Source organism: Gavialis gangeticus, unplaced genomic scaffold, assembly GCF_001723915.1.
Source record: "Gavialis gangeticus isolate Ggan-Ray unplaced genomic scaffold, GavGan_comp1, whole genome shotgun sequence".
Lineage (NCBI taxonomy): Eukaryota > Metazoa > Chordata > Crocodylia > Gavialidae > Gavialis > Gavialis gangeticus.
In genome coordinates, this window is record NW_017729032.1 from 30,681,948 (window position 1) to 30,703,043 (window position 21,096).

The window sequence follows — 21,096 nt, forward strand, 5'->3', positions numbered from 1 at the left end:
TGTGTGTGTGTGTGTGTGTGTGTGTGTGTGTGTGTGTGTGTGTATGAGAGTTAGGGATTTTTAAAAACTTACACTCAAACTTGGTGAAAAAGTTAAATGAAGCATAAAGATTGATGAAAATTTGTCTAAAAGTAATTGCACGGGGTGCTTGCTTTCTTTTTATATGAATTATTGTATTAACTAGTAGTAAAATATGTATTAAATAATAAACTAGTTCTAATATCTATTGAAGAAACTGTTACAGTTAGAATAGCCACATTATCATGACATTCAAGTCAAATGTAAGCTACTACGGAAATTGCAAGGGGAATTATTGTTCAAGAGACATAATGAAAATTGTATGACCCTCTCTTTTTAATGCTTAGGAAGAACACATTTAGAGTTCCTAATTCTAAAATATAGATGTAACTTCCAAATCTAATTGAATATATCTAAAATCAAGGGTTATTTCAATCATTTACCTGTCATATTTCTTTATGGAGGAAGGATTTTTAACTAGTCCATCATTTAAAGATTTTGAAAACACAAATGCTTATTTCATAATAATCTTCCTTATGAATAGCAAAATGCAACCTTCAGGGCACATACATAAAATCAAATTTCAAACAGGCATGATGGCATTATTAGTATATTAATATATACCTAACTTAAATACTGTAAATCAAGGTTGTCCAACTGGTAACCCATGAGAGGCTAATGTGAGGCCTCCAGTATCTCACCTGGTCACTGCTTCCTCATTGCTTTGGCTGCAATAGCAGCTGGAGTCTCCAGACTCCCCCTCCCTCTTCCAGCTGTCACTTCCTGCCCTTGCCCCAACCCCAATGTGGCAGTATAGGGAGTTAAGGGTGAATCTGGGGGTATGCCCGGGGTAGGCGGAGAAATCAGAGTTATGTACGGAGGGATTACACCCACGTGGTGCAGCAGTAGGGTGGGGAGTGGAACCTGCACAAGTGTGTGGCACAGTGGTGGTAGGAGGAAGGAAGTGTCCACACAGTACACCTTGTACATCCCGCGTGGTGTGCAGCCCCAGCTGGTGTGGCCTCCAGGGGCTTAGAAGTTGGATAGCTCTATCGCAAATAAAGAGTAACCATATCCAAGTCAATGGAGTTATACCATTGTTATAGAGAGATCAAATACACAGATTTAGAACTTTTCTTTTGGCGAAATGTCAGAAAGTTTTGAAATACCATACTCTTATCACTTCTATTCTGATCCTTAGCTTCATTCTTCATGGACTGACAAGTTTAAAAATATTATAGTTTTATGGGACGTTTATGGAATTGTTCTGCTATTGCAGTTGATTATCTAGAAACACTACTTGCTAAACCCAATTTTCAAGAACTGTTCGGCATGGGCAGGGAGTCAGATAACAGCGGTCATTAGCAATTCACATATATCATTTATGTAACATGTTCTGAAAATGCCAAGAGTTACCCAGGGATTACATCAAGTTGTGCTACTCTGCCTTTGAGACTGTTCTAGCCAAGAATAAAGTACAAAACCAAACTGGAAGTAAAGAAAGATACAAATCTGATATAAACAATGATACAATCTATTGTTCATTCAGCTATAAGATTACTCCAGTGCCTGTAAACAAGTCCTGGATTTCACACAGCCCATATTCAAAGACCCCAGTGCATTGCTACCTTAAATGATGTTATTTTTGTATTCTGTAAATGATTCTATTCTCAAATGATTTTATTTCTGTATGAAACTTCTGTACTCACATTTCAACATGTAAAACTTCTGCACTCCTGGCATATTAAAGTTATGAATATTTCTTGTTATCACTAGTTTATAACCAAGGAAAAGAATTTTGGATTGAATTTTTTGGGCATCTGATTTGGGCAGGGCATTGTTGGTCAGTTTGCCAACAATCAGGTAGTCTGTGCTTTGCTTGGAACAAAGGTGTCCATGGATGCTTTTATGTTTTTCATTGTCAGCATGAAAAAAGTCAATTAAAACATAAATTGGCAAACTCATTTCTTCTTCATAGCATTTTGCCAGGAGAAGAAGTAGAATTCAATGGAGAAATTGTAATGAATGTAAATTTCCTGCAAGCAACCAGGAAGATCGGATAAGGACTTGGAGTCAATTTGATTGGGCTGGATAAAACACAGCATACTTTGTTTCAGATACAATACATTTGTGCTGGCTCTGACTTGATTTGAGTGTTGAATGCAGTCTGGATAGAAGACTTAGTAAAGGATCAAGGTTTCTTGTCAGACTATATTAAAAACAAATCAGACCCTTCATGCCTTTTGTATACATTTTCATCAGGTCTGAATCCAGTCTGGGAATGGTAGACACATAGCTGATTATATTCCATACATTCCAAATGAGATCAGATTATATCAGATGTCAAGTTCAATCTAAATGGAAGAAATGTGGCCTTAGTTTTCAAAAAAAAATGTGAAGGCTTTGGCTGGCTGTATTTTTCAGGTACTCAGATGGAATACCTTAAAAGAGCCTGATTTTCAGAGGCTGTATATGAAGTGCTTTCTAAAAATCAATGTCTTTCAAAAGTTGAGCAATAAGGTATGAGACAACCACAACAACCATTCGCTTTAAAAATGTAGAATTATAAGTGTAACTTGAACTGAAATAGGACAAGGCCTCAAATTCTATTACTTCTGATGTGCCTGAATGACAGTTTTTCAGCTGTGTATGTGGTGCTTTTGGCAATTCTTTTACCATGCAGTATGGATACACTAGTATCCACATGGCTACTGCATATATGCTCATTAGCCTGTCTACTGGATGGACAAACATGCAGCTCTATGCAAGCCCAACATATATATGTACATTTCAAACTGGCAAAAGCCTTAGGATGACAAGGACAAGAATAAGCCTCACTTTTTTAGACCCAATAGCAGAGTGATTAGAGTACTTAAGAAAAAGGAGATGCAGGTTTTAGGTCCCCCTGTCACAGAGAGAACTTGAACCTACACATTTTCAGCCATTTAGAGTAGTTCTCTAACTGCCATACCAGAGGCTAGGTGCTACCCGACCTTTCTTCAGTCCTCCTTTTGAGCCTGGCCCCTGGGGAGACAAAAGTCAGGGAAATGGACACAGGAGGAAGAGAATAAGCAAGAGGGTGCATGTCTTACTGAGACTGATGCAATTCTTAAAGAGGCGTAGGGTTGGATGCTTGATCATAGTGGAACAAAAACTTCCTCACTCTTCTCCATCCACTTTATTCAATGATTATTAAATGCAAGGTTCAGTAGCTCAGCTTCAAAAGGAGTGCTCAAGAAGCCCTGGATCATTCCTAATATGTAATGTGGATGCTACAGCCCGCCCTGCACAGGGAATTTGGAGCAGCACAGGCTTAAAATCTTTCTAGGTGCTTTTTTGGGGGGGTGGGGGCAGAATCTGGGCTTTCCATTTTTTGAGCAGGTGCCCTAACTATTCAGTAACTGGGGCTCAAATATTGGAGGTACCATGGACCTGTTTTTTTCTTAACCATGTATTTGCCCAGCCAGTATGCAGCCTACTGAGCAGGTGCAGTAGCTGTGTGAATAATTTCAGGTATAGACTGAATGGGTTACAGTCACATTTACAGTGCCTGTAAGAGGAAAATTAGCCTTTAGGCAAACAAAGGGAACAGGACTGTCCTGAAAGGGCTTTTCTCTCAGAGGTCATCTACAAACAGCATTTCCAGTATTGGTTCTAAAGTACTTAGCAGACAAATCCCAGGTCTTTCCTTGCACAAAAGAACAATTAAAATCAGTGGAAGTTTAAAAAATGATGGTTTTGCAGAATCAGGTCTGTAATTTACAGATTGTTTTAGAAAAGTTATTTGTGAAATCATATATGAATGCATGTATATTGAAATTGTAATGTAGGCTATTATTATAAGAACATTTATAATTCAAACTAAATTGTATTACATATAGGCTACTGGACTCTATAGTGATGTTTGCTCAGAAGAATTATGATAGCAACTCATATCTTTTCCACCACAAGGTACAATTTCAATGGACACAACGGTGGCATGATTGACCCTTCTAATCAATGTTCCCCATCACTATTGGTTTGTATCACCAACTTTACATTTAGCGGACAATTTGGAGTAAGGGAAGGAAACAAGAAACATAATCCAGAAATGCATGCTTTGTTCAATTGCAATTAAAATGCTGAACCATACTAATGTTCCCCATCAACATAATGAAAATCAGTGAGATGCTTGCATCTTAAAAAAACCAGCTGCATATACAGGTGTTTGTACCAGATGCTTCCCTAAGCACAATGTGATAAAAATAATTTTTCCCCACTCAATATAGAACAGTCTTAAAGCAGGATATTTAAAGGAGGATGATAGTACAGGTAATTAGAAACCCCATGCCTTACACACAATATAATACTTTAGTGGGAAGCTGAAAACCATCTGCCCTGTACATGTATAATTTCAAGTGCCTGTGTCTTCATTTGTGAATTAATCATACTGATGGGCAGAAGCCAACTTGGTGACTTGGGTGACATCTTAATCAGACAGACTGAAAATCTTTAAGGTTCAAACTCTCTCATCCTCAGAGCAAGTTACAATCTATCACAACTGCGATTCATTCCATTGACTCCAACTTAAGTGAGGGTATAAAAATCTGGACTTGAAAATCAAATAAGGAACACTGGTAAGAAGTTTAAAGAAAACAACCGGTCTTAATACAAGAATTCATATTGTGGCTTTCCCTACCTTTGGACTTTCTGTCATGGTAGCTCCTGCCTCGATAGTGATGTCCAGCATCTGTGTACAGATTTTCAAGATCTTCTTGCCATGAATCCGGATTAAAGTGTTTGAGTAGCTCTTCCACAGTGTCAAATGCAGCAACGGTCTGGTCTAGAGCTTCCACAGTGAGGGTAGGGTCAGTCACTGATGGAGAGGGATAGGATACCCCCTAAGAGTGACATACAGCTCAATGTACTTCGAAAAATTATAGCATAACTCAATACAACTGACAGTAGTTACTAGAGAAGCTTTTCTGAATAGCTGATTCACTCTTGCAACGGAGACATTTTCCCTGATATTTACACAACATTTTTGGCCACCTTTTAAAGTCTTAATGTTGGTTGTGCCACTGCAGGTAGAAACAGATGTTGATTTTTGAGTGGGATCAGTTGTGTGCTGGGATGTGTCCTAGCACAGCTAATCCACTTCACTGGCATCTATAGAGTCACTGGGACCACTGTCCCAAAGGGTTGGGTCCCTACCGCTCCCAGGATTCAGAGGCCCAATCATACAGGATGGTGGGCCAAGGTGCTGCTTTCTAATTCAAAGCACTTGTCTACAAGTGTGGTATGGGAATCCCTGTATGAGGAAAGGTCCTACTTGCAGATGTGTGCCCTAACTCAAGGCACAGCAGTGAGATATGTGCACTGCAGGATTCCCCATTATGCTCAATAAGTAAACATATGCCCTCCCATTTAAAGCATCACAAACTGTGATGGCTTTTGATCATACCACCATTTTTGGCCCTTGGAGTGAGTGCAACAAAGGGCTAGGACATTATTTGCTCACAATATGTGCTACCACAAACATTTTTATAGTGGCACAAGGAGGGCATCTATTTTCACTCTGTCTGTGGTGAAGAGCAGTGAAGCAGCATGGCTTTGTTCCCTTCTAAATAAGGGCAGACACTACAAGGATGGGTGGCACTGACGCTACTAGAAGGGGTTAGCCATTCCAAGAGACCATGCAGGGTGGGGAAAAGGCAGAGTTAGGTTTCTACTTCTCTCCCTGGCATGAAAATGAACAACTTCTCTCGGTATGCATGTAGACAAAAATTTCATTGAAATATCCATACATTACTATCTTAGGTATTTAATATGATGGTCATTACTGCAATATCTGAATGCACTGGAATCCTTTTGTTATCGTCCTGAGACTCTTTATGTGACACATCATGCACCCATGCGCTCTTTTTTACAGGCTGGCAATTGTGATATACAGAGCCAAAAGCCATCACCACAAAGGAATTTGAGGGACTGAATTCTGGTCTCCCAAGCTACCAGTCTGACTACTGGACCATCCGTTCTCTCCTCAGTCCCGTTGAATTTAATTTAATTTGGTCTCTGATATTAAGAAATAAATCTACTTTAGAAGGCCAATAAACTTGAGAAAAATTGCTGAAGTACGCTAGAAAATTGTAATGCAAATTCTAACCAATCCAAAAAGTGCAAAAATTGAGGGGATTACCACTTTTGTCAAATGTCGTAATGACTAACAAAATAAAAACAAGGATGTTACTATGGATTTAGATCTAAACACCAGTTTTTGAGGCACACAGCTTGTACTGACTTCAACTGAAGTCAGTTCACATCTAAGGGAAGATTTCACATGCAAGACTGTGTATTTATAATGACTAACTTCACTTTTATTAGAGCAAACTGTTTACTTTTTCCGTAACCTTCTTTTCAGTTCACAAATATTCAACATTTTACTATTCTGCTTCCCCTTGGTTCTCATCTTGTCTCAGTTCAGTGTGAAGAATTCTCAAGAAATATTCACTACAGATACGTTACTTTCTTAAGTGCCACCTCCACTTTCACAAGCACTACCTCCCACTCTTCATAAGTTTTAACTATTTTAGTTCTACAAAAAATAGCGTATTGCACAGTACTTATTTTCAGACAAGGTAGTACAGGAGTTTAGAGCATTATTTTTAAATAAAAAGATCAGAAATAGAAAAATGGGGGAGGAAAAAACCCATCACTTTCTCCTCAAATCCTAGATCTGAAGCGATGCAAACATAGCCATATAGCTTAACGTCAGATAACCATTCAAAGTCCTCACTAGAAGGCTAATTATGGTCTGAACCTGCAAGGCCTTACACACTGTTAATTTGTAATTAACTGTAGTTAGGTGAGCAGTCCCATTGTAATCAGTGGGGCTACTCATGTAAATAAACCTTCTCACTTATTTGCAGGACTGGAGACTTTCATGACTGGAACACTAACTTTACTGTAAATTTAGTCCTTTTAAATATTCAGTCCTTTAAATAAAATCTGCTAGATTTAGAATCTTTAATATAACAACTTGCACGGCTGTAAGTATGAGCCATCCAGATTATCAGGTCCCAGAGAGAAAAATAATTAAATATCACAATACTGCGTTGCCAAGCGATCAAGAAGAATTGCAGTTTTCTAACTATCACAGCTACACTGGTAGTTGAAAATGGGTGCATATTATTAAGGTTCACCTTTGTACATATATGCATATGTACACGTGTGTACAAAGTACACATACATTTTCTGTACATGTATGTACACAGATAAACCTCAATAATATGTACCTATTTTCAAATGCCAGTGTAGCTGTAGCTTATTTCATAGACAGACAGACATACACACACACTTATCAATATCAAATAAAAGATTTTTTTTCAGTGAAAGTAGCTTAGAATTTATTAAGCCTTCCCATAGAGACTTAATCCAAAATAAGTTTCAGAGGCACCCTTCTGCAACTGCAACTGCAACTGTTCTACAATCCAGTGCTAAATACAGCACAATGTAGACGAGCCTAGAAATTCATGATCCACTAAAAGAAAAACCATGCAACAAAGAACCTCAACTGACTTCTAAGAAACTGGGCATAAAAACTGTCAAATTGATGGGAGCCCTATGAGAACAAAAAATTCTCTGTAAGTGAAGTGAATAGTGTGCTGTTTAAAACAATGCTATAAGAAATTCAATGTGCTGGTCACAGTCATGTCTGTGATTACCTGCAGTATATTTTATATATAAAAAAAATCAAAATGCAATAAAATATCACAGGGTATCTATACATCAGAAAACAAATGGGTAGCAACTAATTTATAATCCCAAGCCACCACTGGAAAAAAACTCTAGTACAAAGGGTAGAGAAATAGGAGAAAGATGCAAGAATGCTGAGTAAATACCAAAATTGTAAAGAGGCTGCCCCTTGTTGTGATGCCCTCTACTAGGGCAACTCAAGCACGTCCAATCGTGTTGTTTGCTACAGGCTGTTTTCTACATGTTGTTTTCTACAGGCTGTTTTCTACAGGAAAAGTAGAAGAAGCCCCCTCAAAAGTAGATAGAAGCCCTCTCGACAATGGAATTAATGGACTACCTCCTGTAGGTTAAGTGGTAGGCACCAGAGTTTGATGCAGAAAGGTCAGGGGGTTAAATCTACAGTGCCACATGTATGTGACTGAGATGATGAGCATACTGTTTTTATGTGTTATGCCATGCATTTTATTCCATTCTGTGGGCAACTGGGAGATCAGATTGGCAGCCTATACATGTGCTCGGGGATGGGGCAGAGGTGCATTTTAATTAGATTGGTTCCCGAAGAGCTCCTCTAATGAAAATGCCTCAGTGTCATATATAATAAGTTCCTGCACATTTAAAAATAGCTGCAGGATACTTTAACTAAAGCTCATTCGATGAGCTTTAGTTAAAGCACCCCAGTGGCCATTTTTAAACCCACAGGGGCTTATACACATGACGAAACCGGGAAGCTAAACCTTTTTAATTAGAATGCAGATTGAGTCTGCTCTGATGCCTCCTAATTAAAACACATCAAAGCACATATATAGGCCCTTGTTGTGACTTTGTAGCACATTTCAAACTTAATAAAAGCTGGGGAAGTTTTCACACCTTTTGTATGAAAGCACTTACATAAGATTTCTGAAAGAGAAATTTGCACATCTAGTTCGCATACAGAAGCAAGCTTAACATTCTCAGAGTGATAGGCAAGAATTATCAGAGGAATTATTACAGCAGTTCAGATAACCTATTGGCAGCTGCATCATGGACAGGCCCAAGAGCAGGTTCAAAGCTGCCAACCCAACTGCCTCTCTTTTCTCCTGCCAAGAGCTAAATGTTAGCTTTAGAAAAAGATTGAGCCCCCTCTGTAATCTGGTTTCTGTGACTGCATCCAAAGATTGATGAATAGTAAAATATGAGAGGCTAACAACTACCAAGTAGCATGCTTCTTGTTGGTGACTCAAAAACAGTTCAATATTTTGTGACTGTTGTAGGACCATTGACAACACTTTTCTTATCAGTGCCAAACCATTAGCTACCTTGGTACCTAATACAACTCACTACTATTCTATTAAATCTGCTAGAGTCTTCCTATGCTACTGGGGATGTGATTGCAATTCAGTGGGAAGTTTAATTATCATTTGATCAGATTATACACTGCACAACAAAAGATAAAGGCTGGACCTAATTGTTCTTCTGGGGCAAGAACCCAACCTGAGGATTTTTTTTGTGGGCTCTGGCACATGTGGCAAAAGGCAGATGGTAGCAGTTTTTTCTTAAGTGTCCTGAGCAAAAACATGAGGCGTGGTTAAGTGGTTTGAGTTCAAGCCTGGGAATAGGAACACACATACTTGCTTACCCCAAAATTTCCTTTCCACAAGGAGCAAGGGTCACAGATCTTCTTGCCATGCCTATTTGTGGGTTTGACAGGGATTTTGGAGCTCTTGATCATTATGGAGTGGAGTAGCACATTGCTTGGCCAGTGACTGATGTGTCAGAGGTCTGCCATTCAGCCATGCTCACTAAAGCCTGTTTACAGAAGCTGAGGATCTGCTTTGCTGAAGAATTAAGAATTCTTCAGCTGTAAACCTGTCCCTACTACTGACTCTTTCTGTAGTCTTGGGCAAGTTACTCAACTTCTCTGGTTCAGGTTCTTGAGCTGTAAAATGAGGTAAACAATGCTTACTACCTAATGCTGGTACACTTGGGGTTAGAGGAAGGAAAGATTTTTTTTAGCTAAGGCACTAGAGTGGCTCAAAGAGACACTTCATGAATCCTTCACTTCCTATTAATACTTCACTTCCTATTAATACCTCACAGAGCTGTTGGGAGGATAAACACATGAATGATTCTGAAGCCCTGTGGGCCCCTCTTCTAGTGTAAGTAAAGGCATGATGGGATCTAATGTGTGATGCCCACATTCACACCTCTGCCATGCAACGCGCATAGCAGGAGGCATGCCTGTGGGAACGCGGATGAGATCCTACCACACCTTATGGTTGGTGCAGGGGGAGCCCAATCCTTTTGCACCAGCAAGAAGTAAGTTCCTGTGGCTGGGAGCCCCTCAGCTGACAGGACTCTCAGCCACAGGGGTGCCCCACACACCTCTAAAACTGGGAGACCATAGATGATACAATTTTCCAGGTGTGGGGGTACACCAGGCACTCCACAGCAGGGAGACTGCTGCTGCTGCATATTGCTGCATTCCAGCAATAACTTTAGAGCTGGCTGGACCTTTTTAAGACACCATAGTTAATTTATGTATGTAGGCAGTCTAATTGTGCAGTTAACCAGGTAACAGATGTAATATTTGGAGGGACCAATGGTAAGTGGCCTAAGTGCTATACAATGTATAGGGGAAAACTCCCAACTAAAGGGATTCAAATATGGAAAAAAGGCTGTAATCAATGATGTAATCAATGTTAACCCCTTACTGTGGTGAGAGCAATTACTAAAATGCCATTTTCAGTGTAATTTGATCACATTCTCACAGCCATCTAAGGAGACTCACCTTACATTTTCTAATGACAATTTACAATATTTTGTGTAAAAATATGGTATCAGATAAAAATGCATGAATTCATTTTAAACTCTGTGCTAGAATGAAACAAGTCATCATTCTCCAAATATTTGTGATATCTTTTTCATGTAATGTCTGGTAGAACTAGGCCTTGATAATACTGATACTCAGAATTAAGATTCACAGAGCAACTACTCCCAGGATCTTAAAGCACTTCATCATGGAAGATAAGCATTCTTCCGAGCTTTCATCTCCCCTGTCAGTTCTACTTCAGTCACAGCACTCTTCCTATGTTGTATGTAAGAGAGGCTGTCAAGAGAATCAGTATTGTGAGTGGGGCACTGGACAGACAATAAGGCATCGCAGAGGGACTGCCCCACTACCAAGTCTGCTCCTGGCATTTTCCTCCCACACACTGTGGACACAAAATCTACATTTTGCTTAAGAAATGTTGTTGGGCTGATTTCCTATTTGATAAAAATCAGATAATATGAATGAGGGATAAGATTTTTAATAGAATCTGTTTTTTAAAGTCAGATTTAATTGTCCAAAATTGAGATTTAAACTAGGATCTTTCATCACTAGTTATATTAAAAAAAAAAAAGTTCCGTATTGACTGTTGAAAGGGTAATCTGTTCTCCTAACAGCTGGTTTTTAAAGCTAATTATCACAAAATTTACTTCGGCATAGAAATACTATAACTCAAAACTTAAAACAGTCTGTACTTGTTTCTGTACTGAGCTGGACTTAAGCCATACTGCCTATCTTTTCTTGGACAAAACAGTAACAAGCTACTTACTGAGACAGAGCTTGTGACAGATTCCCAGTTGGTTTCTGAGGCTGCGGGCTGGAAATCATCCTAAATGGGAAAAACCCACAGGAAAAATCACCGTCATAGCAATGTCCAAAAACAACAACAGGCCTTAAACAATGCCTCTGTGGCTTTGGTCCTTTGCCCTTTTAAAACCTCTTCCAAATAAAAGCACTCTGCCACATATTTTTCCTACCCCCTTATACATGATATCATTATTTGCCTGTAGGGACATTTTTTTCATTCCATTTAAGAAAGGCATTTGCAAGGTTTTTGGGGCAGTGTCTGCTATTTATTATAGGTTTGTTCAGACTGGGTGAGCCCTAGCAGAAAAAGGTTCAACCCGTTTGAGGCATTTAAGTATACAATGAATGTTAAATAGCAACATTTTTCTCAAACATTATGGCAACCACAAATTTAAATTACAAATCTTGTTATAAAAAAACTAGACACCTATCAGTAGAGATTGTTTATAGGTTGGATGGCTCTACAGTAATAGGTAATAATGACTTAAATTGTTGACAAGCCAATTGAAGATAATACAACAGTACACAAGTATTACTTAGTTCCATTACAGTTTTGCCCATTTCCGCTTAAAAGTGTATTTACTGAAAGCATCAAAAAACGATGAAAGGTAAGCCGCACCAAATATAATGGCTCTCTCTCTTTCTCTTTCTCATACTCATATATATATGATAGAATGAATTGTTTATATCTTCCCATTGCAGTGCAACCTGCACATGCCAGCTGGTTTGAGGGAATTGGGAATTGGACACAGACAGCTACATTTTCAATCCTCATAATAGAACTACCAAATAAATGCCATTTAAAATAAAGGGGTAGGTGGAACTTCAGCTACACCAATTTACACTAACTATGGATCTGCTACAGATTTGTTTGTGTGCTGGCAATGAGTAAAAGATACAAACTGGCTGCCAGATCTTTGGCTGGATTAAATCTGCTTTGCTCTACTGACTTCACTTCCAAACAGGAACACACACACGCGCGCGCGCACACACACACACACACACGCTTTTTTCTGAATGTGACAAGAGAAAATTGAACGCATAGTATGCTAGATCATCAATAAATCTGTCACAGCTTTCTCTCTCCCTCAGTCAGGAAGGAACCTAACTACTTTCAAATAGTCCATGTAGCCAATATAACAGTCTTCATATTTTTCCAGAATTTATAGACATTATGGCTGGAAGGGGCCTTGGAAGATCATTGAGTCCAGCCCCCTGCCCCAAGGGCAGGAAATCAGCTGGGGTCAAAGGATCCCAGCGAGATAAACATCCAAATGTCTCTTGCAGGAGTCCAGAGCAGGTGCTTGGGGGCTTGGACAGTACAGAAGTTCTTCCTGATTTATTTATTGTTATTATTATTTGTTTATTTATTGTTTCACTCTCTCTTTCTCTCTCATTGAAGTGCTCCTTTCCCTAAAAGGGCCAAAGCCCCCAGGATTTTAAGGTGCCTTTCTGCTTTATGAAGTTTAGATTATTCAGCCATGGAACACAGAGTATGCAGTGTCATATAGATGGCCAATTAAATTACACAGATACTCAGCAGTGAATAATTCAAGTAGATAGTTTTACAAATAACCCACAGGACAAAATATATTTGCATCTATAATTAACTATAAACAGCATACCAATTTGTAAACTCTAGAAGAGTTCAAGAAGAAAGGACTAACTTTGTTAGATTAATTGCAGATTAGTTGGTCCATTCCAGTTAACTTTGCTATTAAACCAGAATAAATTCAGAATCCCTGATAACCTCAGTCACTTAAAAAACTACATGACCAACTCCGTTCCATCCTTGGATTGCCTTCCGCATTGCCTTAGGAAACGTGGCATTGAGTTTTGAAGCATTAGTCTAATACAGGACCATGCTGCCTTTTTCGTCGCTCAGAGAGGATTACAGATGTGAAATGGCCTTGTGTTTGAAATATCTTTGCTCTCTGATGCTGTTTGTCTAACATTAGATATGGAAACTGTTTCTTCAGTCTGTGATTCTTTTGAGATAGCTGATGCCAGGCCAATATTCCACAATCACTGAAATGACTAGGTACGCCACCTGCCTCTTAGATCTCACTGATGATGACTATACATTTTGTCTTGGTGATTGCACTTCAGCTACTAAAACTCACCGTTAACTATTCATGGTTACATGGCTTTCTTTCACCTTCACTTAAAGCAACAGTAGCGCCTAGCCTCTAAAGAGCTTTTAACCCCCACACATTTTGAGTTTATTATTATCTGCTCAGAGCTATTTAAAGGAATGATATCTAAAAAGGGGTTTTGGGGGTTAATTTTTAAATCCATTTCTCTTTTGCCTTGGTTGTTTCTAACAGCCACATGAAAATTTGAGAGCAAGATCTGTTTTGAAAGGAAAAGGAGACATCTACTCATCGACAGGCCTACCTGACCACAGTGCTTTATTTTGGTAAGGTTTTGTGCATGAGCACGAGCCTTCTGGGTACTTTTATATTCATTATTTATACATTTAATTTGAAAACTAAAACTATACAGCTGAATTTCCAGCTGAAAACTTGAAAAACAGAAAGTCAATAATTTGAAAACATCACTCCCAACACTCCATTTAATTGCTTACAAGTCTATGCTGCTAACAATAAATACTGCTCAAGACAGTGGCGAGTAAACTGTTGTTCATGCAGCAAATAATATGGGCGCTAATATGCTCACTGTCACCACTTATTTTCACACAAAGAAAAACCTGTCATCTGGGATCAGTCAGTTACAGACACAAAAACTTTTATATAGCTTTGTTTCACAATTTTTGAACACACGTGTAGGGGCACGCATTTCCCCTGAGACAAAAAGCAGTGCAGATGTTCAAACTGCTGTGTTTCAGGATGCTGCTTCTGGGACCCCAGCAGTCTGAGCTGGGGTGGAGCTGCTCCAGACTGGCAGGGGTCCAGGGGGTCAGCCGTGGGTTCTGGAAGTGGTATTGGGGCTGGCTTGGGCACAAAAGTGCCCCAGCTTATAGAGCCCTGTGGCTAAGTGGAAGGCAGGGGTCTGGACCCTGGTGCCTTTGCTGACTGGGCACATGTACACCTGGGTCAGCATTTACATGTGTGTTAAGGGACAGTTATTTAGTGCTGTAAGATACTATCCCTGGTGGTAGTGAAAATTAATTTGCTATGATCTAGTAGTGTTGTACATGTAGACTGACACTTTACACCACAGCAAATGAGTCTACTGCACAGTCAAGTGCATATGTAGATGCACCCAATATTACAAATCTTGTTCCTCACCTATGGGTCAGTATATCTGAATATTGTTATACTGCAAGTAGCTATTGCCTTAGAGACAACACATCAGGCCTATAGGACTTGCATGGACTCCTAAAGAATTTAGCATACGTCACGTCTCATATCTCAGCTAGGTCCCAGCAAATCATGAAGGGGGCCTTCTTTACCTCACCAACCACCTGCATGTGTAGATTTCAGTGAGACACAATAATATGATGTCTCCTTTTCGAAGGGTATGTGAATACTTGCAAAGACATTATGAGCAAAATGATTCCTCTACCACTGCAGTTTCTGCCATCATAAAGTTGTCTCATTGTCTGGAAGAAGCAAGCAGAAGGATGAATGGCAGCTGTCCCTAAAACTATCTCGGGAAGGCAATAGTTTTGATAACAGGAACAAGGATGTACTCTAACCTGAGAAACATGCCCTTAGCCACCAATCATCATAATACACAAGTCCTGTAGGCCAGGCTGGAATTCTGTTTGCTTCTAAATATATTTTGACACTGAAAAAAATCATTTAACCTTTTCTGGCTTTATCCCACTTTCTCAAATGTGTAACCATTATGGTCTATCCCTTTGCTAGATGTCACCTCTGTGCTAGATGTATGTTACTCATTCTACCTGGGCCTGGCAGAAAATGCCTCAGGAAAAAACACCATATACAAACACCCAGTTTTCAACAAAAGCTCACAAACAAAGCTCTGAATTTGCTTTTTACTGAATTTGAGCATCTACCCCTAATCCAGAAGCCCTGAAAGGTAATGAGCCAGACTCAGGCAAAGACTACCTACCAAGACAACTACATTGCACAGATCTGATATAGTTAATAAAACCAAGAATAACGCCCTAGGTGCAAGAATCTGGGAGGGAGGAAGAGAAACCAGGAGATCTGATCAATTTGATATCGCTAAGCATAAAAGCCACTTTTATAAGGTCCTTTCCTAGAAGAGAGATCTTCTTCCCTGGCCACTCTAAGTAGGGAATGAGAGGAAAACAAAAGAAACAACTTAGACTTGTTCCTGTTTTCTTAGACAGAATGGAAGAGACTGAGAAAGTGGAGAAAATGTGGGGGGGAGGAAAATATAAGGGGAAAAGAGTCAGGAATATTGAGAAATAGAGAAAAGTTGAGCCCAGCCTATTTATTAATACACTAATAACTGAACTTCTATTAATATACAGCAGTGGTAAATGCTTCAGGCTTGTTCCAGACAGGTGGTATAACAGGGCAGCAGATACTAGAAGCCTGCAGAGATCGAGCCGAAATTATCCTGATGTCAAGTGTTTGTACTGAGAGGCAGAGCTGATTTTGCTGACTCAAACTAGAGATCAGATCAAGCACATCCAATACATTCCAGTGTGGGGATATAAAATGAATTAGGTTGCTGTAGCTATGAGAGTCCAGAGAATATGCAACAGCCAGGATCTGTTTAGTAATGCCTTTTATTGGACTAGCCATATAGTTGGGAGAGATGTCAGACAAGCTTTATGCCTGAAAGCTTGCCTGACCTCTTGAAGATATTACCAAAAAACACAACAACAAAACCCCCCAAACCAAGCCTGCTTCTCACATAAAAAAACCTGAAGTATGAGGATATGAGGAGATAAGGGACAAAGTACTAAGACAGAAGGGGTCCAGCAGGACAAATTTTAGTAAAGGCAAACTTCAAGGAAAACCAACTGTTTAAATTCTGCTCATATTTAAGGTAAAGAAATTAAAGAGGTAAATTTGAACTATACTTAGTGTGTTTGTTGCATTCAAAGTCAGGGGTTGTGGGGGGCAGGTAAAATCCTCTGTTCACAGACAGGCATTTAAATTATGTAAAAGCTACCATAAATAACTAGGCCTCTGAATGTTGTCAGAGCCCTTCTTCCCCCATAATAAACATTAATATTCCAGAAACAAATTGTAGTAAGCTGAGGAGTTGAGTTTTGGCGGGGTTTTTTGTTAGTTTTGTTTGTGGCTTTTTATTTATTTTGTTTTGTTTTTTCTCTGTAATAGGCTTTAGTGGAAATCTACTTAGAGGAAATTGAACCTGCAATTCTCACATATTATAGTGTGACAGGTATTTTAAACAAAATTAATTTAAAAAATGTTGTACAAGAATAATAGTGTTAGGTTAAGCAAGCAGCATTAGAAAAGCTATGACTTCATTGAAGAACGACTGTGATAAATGCTCAGATTTCTGCAATTGTGCTGTTTCATGATGATTTTTTGGTAGTATAGCAACATGCAGCAATTTTGTTTTTAAAGATAAATAAAAATGTGAGAGAGAGAGAGAAAGAAACTACAAGCTGTACATAAATGTTCTCACTTATTATAGCTTCGACCCATCACATAAGGTGATTTCACTTTCCAGTCAGTTTGGTATTTAATTGCTGTGTCTCAAGAGTCAAAGGATACTGTTTTCATACAACAGGGATACACAGCAGGAACACAGAGGTTGCATACAGTACTGGTAAGACCACTACTTTGGCCAGCCTGGTGATGATGTGTTAAAAAACACCCACACACAACAACAAAAATCAACATCCAAAGGTTGGGGAAAGTTCATTAGAAGTGCTACAAGTAGCATTTATGGTATAGAAACCATACCTTGCAATGAAAAAAACTAAAGAAGGCTAATGTATTTAAAGAGGACTAAGGGGCAACTTGACTATGATTTCTAGTTATTACAAGAGGAGATACCCTTTCATTTAACATACCTAAGTAGAACAAAAGTAAGGCTGTAAACTGGAGCCAGTAATTTTTATACACTCAAGTACTTAATGCAGAAAAAGATTAGAACTGAATATATTACTCTATGACCTTACTGAAGTGAATGGAAAATGACAGCCTTTCTAAGTCTTTTTAACTGTCCTAAAATTGTATATATTTTATTAATATAAAGTTTTATGAGATGGTTCAAAAATCCTGGAGAGTGGGTCTCATTTATCTTTCAATTTGGCAGTGCAGCCCTACAAAGTTATGCCATTTAAGCCCTTTCAGAGCCCTCCTCTACACAAGTAAGTACTTATCACTACTATGAAGTCAATTTAACAACAGGTCTGACAAGCATCATGGAGCATCTAACCCCAGACCTGGTATTAGAGCTCTTGCCCTTTAAAAAAAGAAAGGCATACACTGAGTTCCTGAAGCCCTGCTGCCACTCTGTATCAGGAGTTTTATCCTAGCATTGGTTAGGACTATGTTAATGTCAGTTCTATACGAAATGACGTACAGAATCATGCTGGATCTGCTCTGACAGTCACCTGTTGTAACAGAACAGCAAGTCTGAGACACCAACGTTAGAAGCTATAATTATCATGTAGGTGAAATTCAGCTTAAGGTGTTTATCTATAAAAACTAAAAATGTTTAAACACTGAAGGAAAAAAAATCATTCTAATAGGTTTGTTTGATCAATATTCCTCTCTATCCTTCTCCAAATACTGGAAGAAGGCATAGATGGGGCATATTATAAAACTGCCCAAGACGGCTTGCTGACATTTACTATCTAAACAGTTAGATAACATTTTCCATGTCTGAGGCAATAGCTGTGCCTTTGAAAAACCTGATGCTAACTGACATTAACCTGCCTGTGAGCTTCTATATCTTATGGGCGTACCAATGAGAGAGGACACAAGAATCTTTATTAGCATGCTGTACATTACAAAGTGTGCATTACCTTTATTTTTCAGCTTATAAAATACGTCTATGCTCACACTCGGGTAGATAAGGACTTGTTTACTATTATCAGCCACCATGGTGTATGCTAAATTTGAATTCAGTAAACAAAATAGAAATCAAGTGCACTGAATATAAGTATTCAGCAATAATTTCACTGCAATTTTAAAATGGGCTGCACACTACAGTGAATATACAGGACTGTAAATGGGAAGAGGACCAGCTGGGTTATTGAGTTCAATCTCCTCATACTGCAGGCAACCATGTCACTTAATCCCTTAATACTAGGGCTGTGCGAAGCTTCAGTAGCCATTCAATTTGGAAGAGTTTTGGCCCGATTCGGTGGCCGAATCTCTGAATCTGAATTGAATCAGGAGAGCCATTAATCTCTCTGAATTGAATCAGAAGCCTCTGAGAGATTTGGAGATTTGGCCATAGACTGTAAAGGCAGGCACAGGCAGTGCTGGCGGGAGCAGCTCGGGGAGCAGCTCGATGAGCCCCGGCTTCAGCTGGCAGCCCTGGGAGAAGCTGCGGCTTGTCTAGTTGCTCCCCTGGCTGCCCCCCGGCCAGGCAAGGCAGGCAGTGCTGGCAGCCCCAAGAAAAACCACGGGGACTGGAGGCAATGATCAGGGAGCAGGGGAAATGATCAGGGGCTGGGGAAACGAACAGGGGCTTCCCCACAGCTCCCAGTTTGATTCCCTAGCTCCTGGTTCGATTCTCCAGTTTCCGGTTCAATCCCTCAGCTCCCAACCAACCCCCCAGCTCCTTGATCATTTCCCCCAACCCACGGCTTCTCCAGGGGCTGCTGGCTCAAGCCACAACTCATCTGGCTTCTCTCTCAGCTGCCCCTCCCTGCCCCCCCACCGCGACACCAGGACAAGGCAGGCAGTGCTGGCAGTCCCGGGAAAAGCCGCAAAAGCTGGGGGAATGATCGGGGAGGTGGGGGAAAGATTGGGAGCTGAGAGGAAGACCCTGTTCATTCCCCCAGCCCCCAAACATTCCCCCCAACTCTGAGTTTGATCTCCCAGCTCCCAGTTTGATCCCTCAGCTCCCTGATCATTTCCCTTCAGCCCCCCTGAGGTTTCTGCCAGGGCTGACAGCAATGCCTGCCTCACTCGGGGGGGGCAGCTGCAGGAGCATCTGGATAAGCCGTGGCTTCTCCTGGGGCTGCCGGCTCAAGCCGGGGCTCATCCCGCTGCTCCCGCTGCCACTGCCTGCCTGTTTAGTCCATGGCCAAATAAGATTTGGCAGCAAATATCTTTGGATTTGGCTGAATTGAATCAGGACAGTGATTCGAATCACTAAATCGAATCACTGTCCCTCCGAATCACCGTATCTAAAATGAATACTTTCTGCTTTGCACAGGCCTAAGTTATACGCTCAACACAGTCTTTCTTAAAACAAAGGGATTGCCCCCTCCCTTCATTTCCTGCTGAAAGGCTGTTCCAAAACTTCACTTCTCTGTCAGTTAAGAACCTTTAAATTTCTAGTTACGCCCAATATTACCCATTTGTTCTTCTTGCTTGTATTGCCCTTAAGCATAAATGGCTCCAGTCCCAACCTGGAGTGAAACAACCATATCCCCTTTCAGACTTCATTTTTCTAAGCTAAACAAGGCAACGTCTTCCAGTCTTGTACCAGAGGCTCTCCATTGCTCTGACCATCCTAGCAGCCCTCCACTACACAAGTGCTTGTTTGGCTTCATCATTCTTGAACATAGGTCAACAAAATTGTATGTAGCATTTCAGTCTCATTAGCACCTTGTACAATCATGTTAATATTTCTCTAACATACCCAGGTCTTTCTCCCTCTCAGTCATTTCCAGCTGATAAGCTCCCAGCTAACAGCAGAAATTCTTGTTATGCATGACTATACATATTACTTTTTGTTCCCTTTCTATTATTCCAGTCCACATGGTCCCGTAATTCCAACATGACATTCTGATCTCCCTCCATACTTATACTGCTGATCAACTTTGTATTAGCAGACTCCTACTATGTGTACCAAGATCACAACTAAAAATTTTATTTTGGAGGACACAAAACTGATCTCCATTAGAAACTTTTATCTCGCCTAATACTTTGCCATTCAGCATAATTCGTTGTCTCTAATTTTTAATTTCTTTCCCATTTCACTATTAATCAGTCCTTTCCAGCATAAATAGCAGTTTTCTGTGTTGGACTATATCTAATGTTTACTGAAATGCAGAAAGATTAAATCTATGGCATTTCCTTTGACTAGAAAATCAGTTGTGTTTCTCTTTTAACTATTCTTTTCTTCAACTTTTATTTTGGAACCATGCATACTTTCTAGGTTAGACTCATGGCCCTGCAGGTGCCTAGATTGTCCTCTCCTCCAGTTCTTATATAAAGATATTGGATATTCCCAAGTCATATTGGTTCTACTTCCAATTCTGTAGCTGCATTAAGGCTAGGGACAGACATTACATATAGACCAGTTTAAGTGATCAGAAACTGGTTTAAACCTGTAACAGAACAGATGTTCAGTGCACATAAACCAGGCTGAAAAAGGATGGAACCAATGTGAGATAAACCTGGTTGAATGCACTATCAGGCTTAACTGATTTGGGTCAAACCAGTTTATGCAATGTCTGCCTCAGACCCCTTGCTGGTTTAAGTTAAATTAGACTCCCCCCGCATCCCAGCATTATTCCAGAATGCTCTCTGGGCTGGGCGGGGCTCTCTGCTCCACAGAAGGACTGGCCCCTCCCCTCTGCTCCCCAGCTGCAGCTCCGGCAGAGACTGCAGGTGTCTGCCTGGCTTGTACTAGCCCCCCCCCGAGCAGGGATTCTGCTGTCT

The 21,096-nt window shown here is 40.0% G+C and overlaps 1 protein-coding gene across 1 annotated transcript in view; it reads right to left on the minus strand.

The window, feature by feature from the left end:
- The window catches only part of PDGFD (platelet derived growth factor D), a gene marked incomplete at its 5' end in the record, with an annotated part of 126,613 nt that overhangs the window by 69,466 nt on the left and 36,051 nt on the right, over positions 1–21,096 (minus strand). The window contains 2 exons of the mRNA XM_019523781.1: positions 4,697–4,898; positions 11,328–11,387. Coding sequence (XP_019379326.1) covers positions 4,697–4,898; positions 11,328–11,387 — 262 coding nt within the window. The remainder of the gene's footprint in view (positions 1–4,696; positions 4,899–11,327; positions 11,388–21,096) is intronic.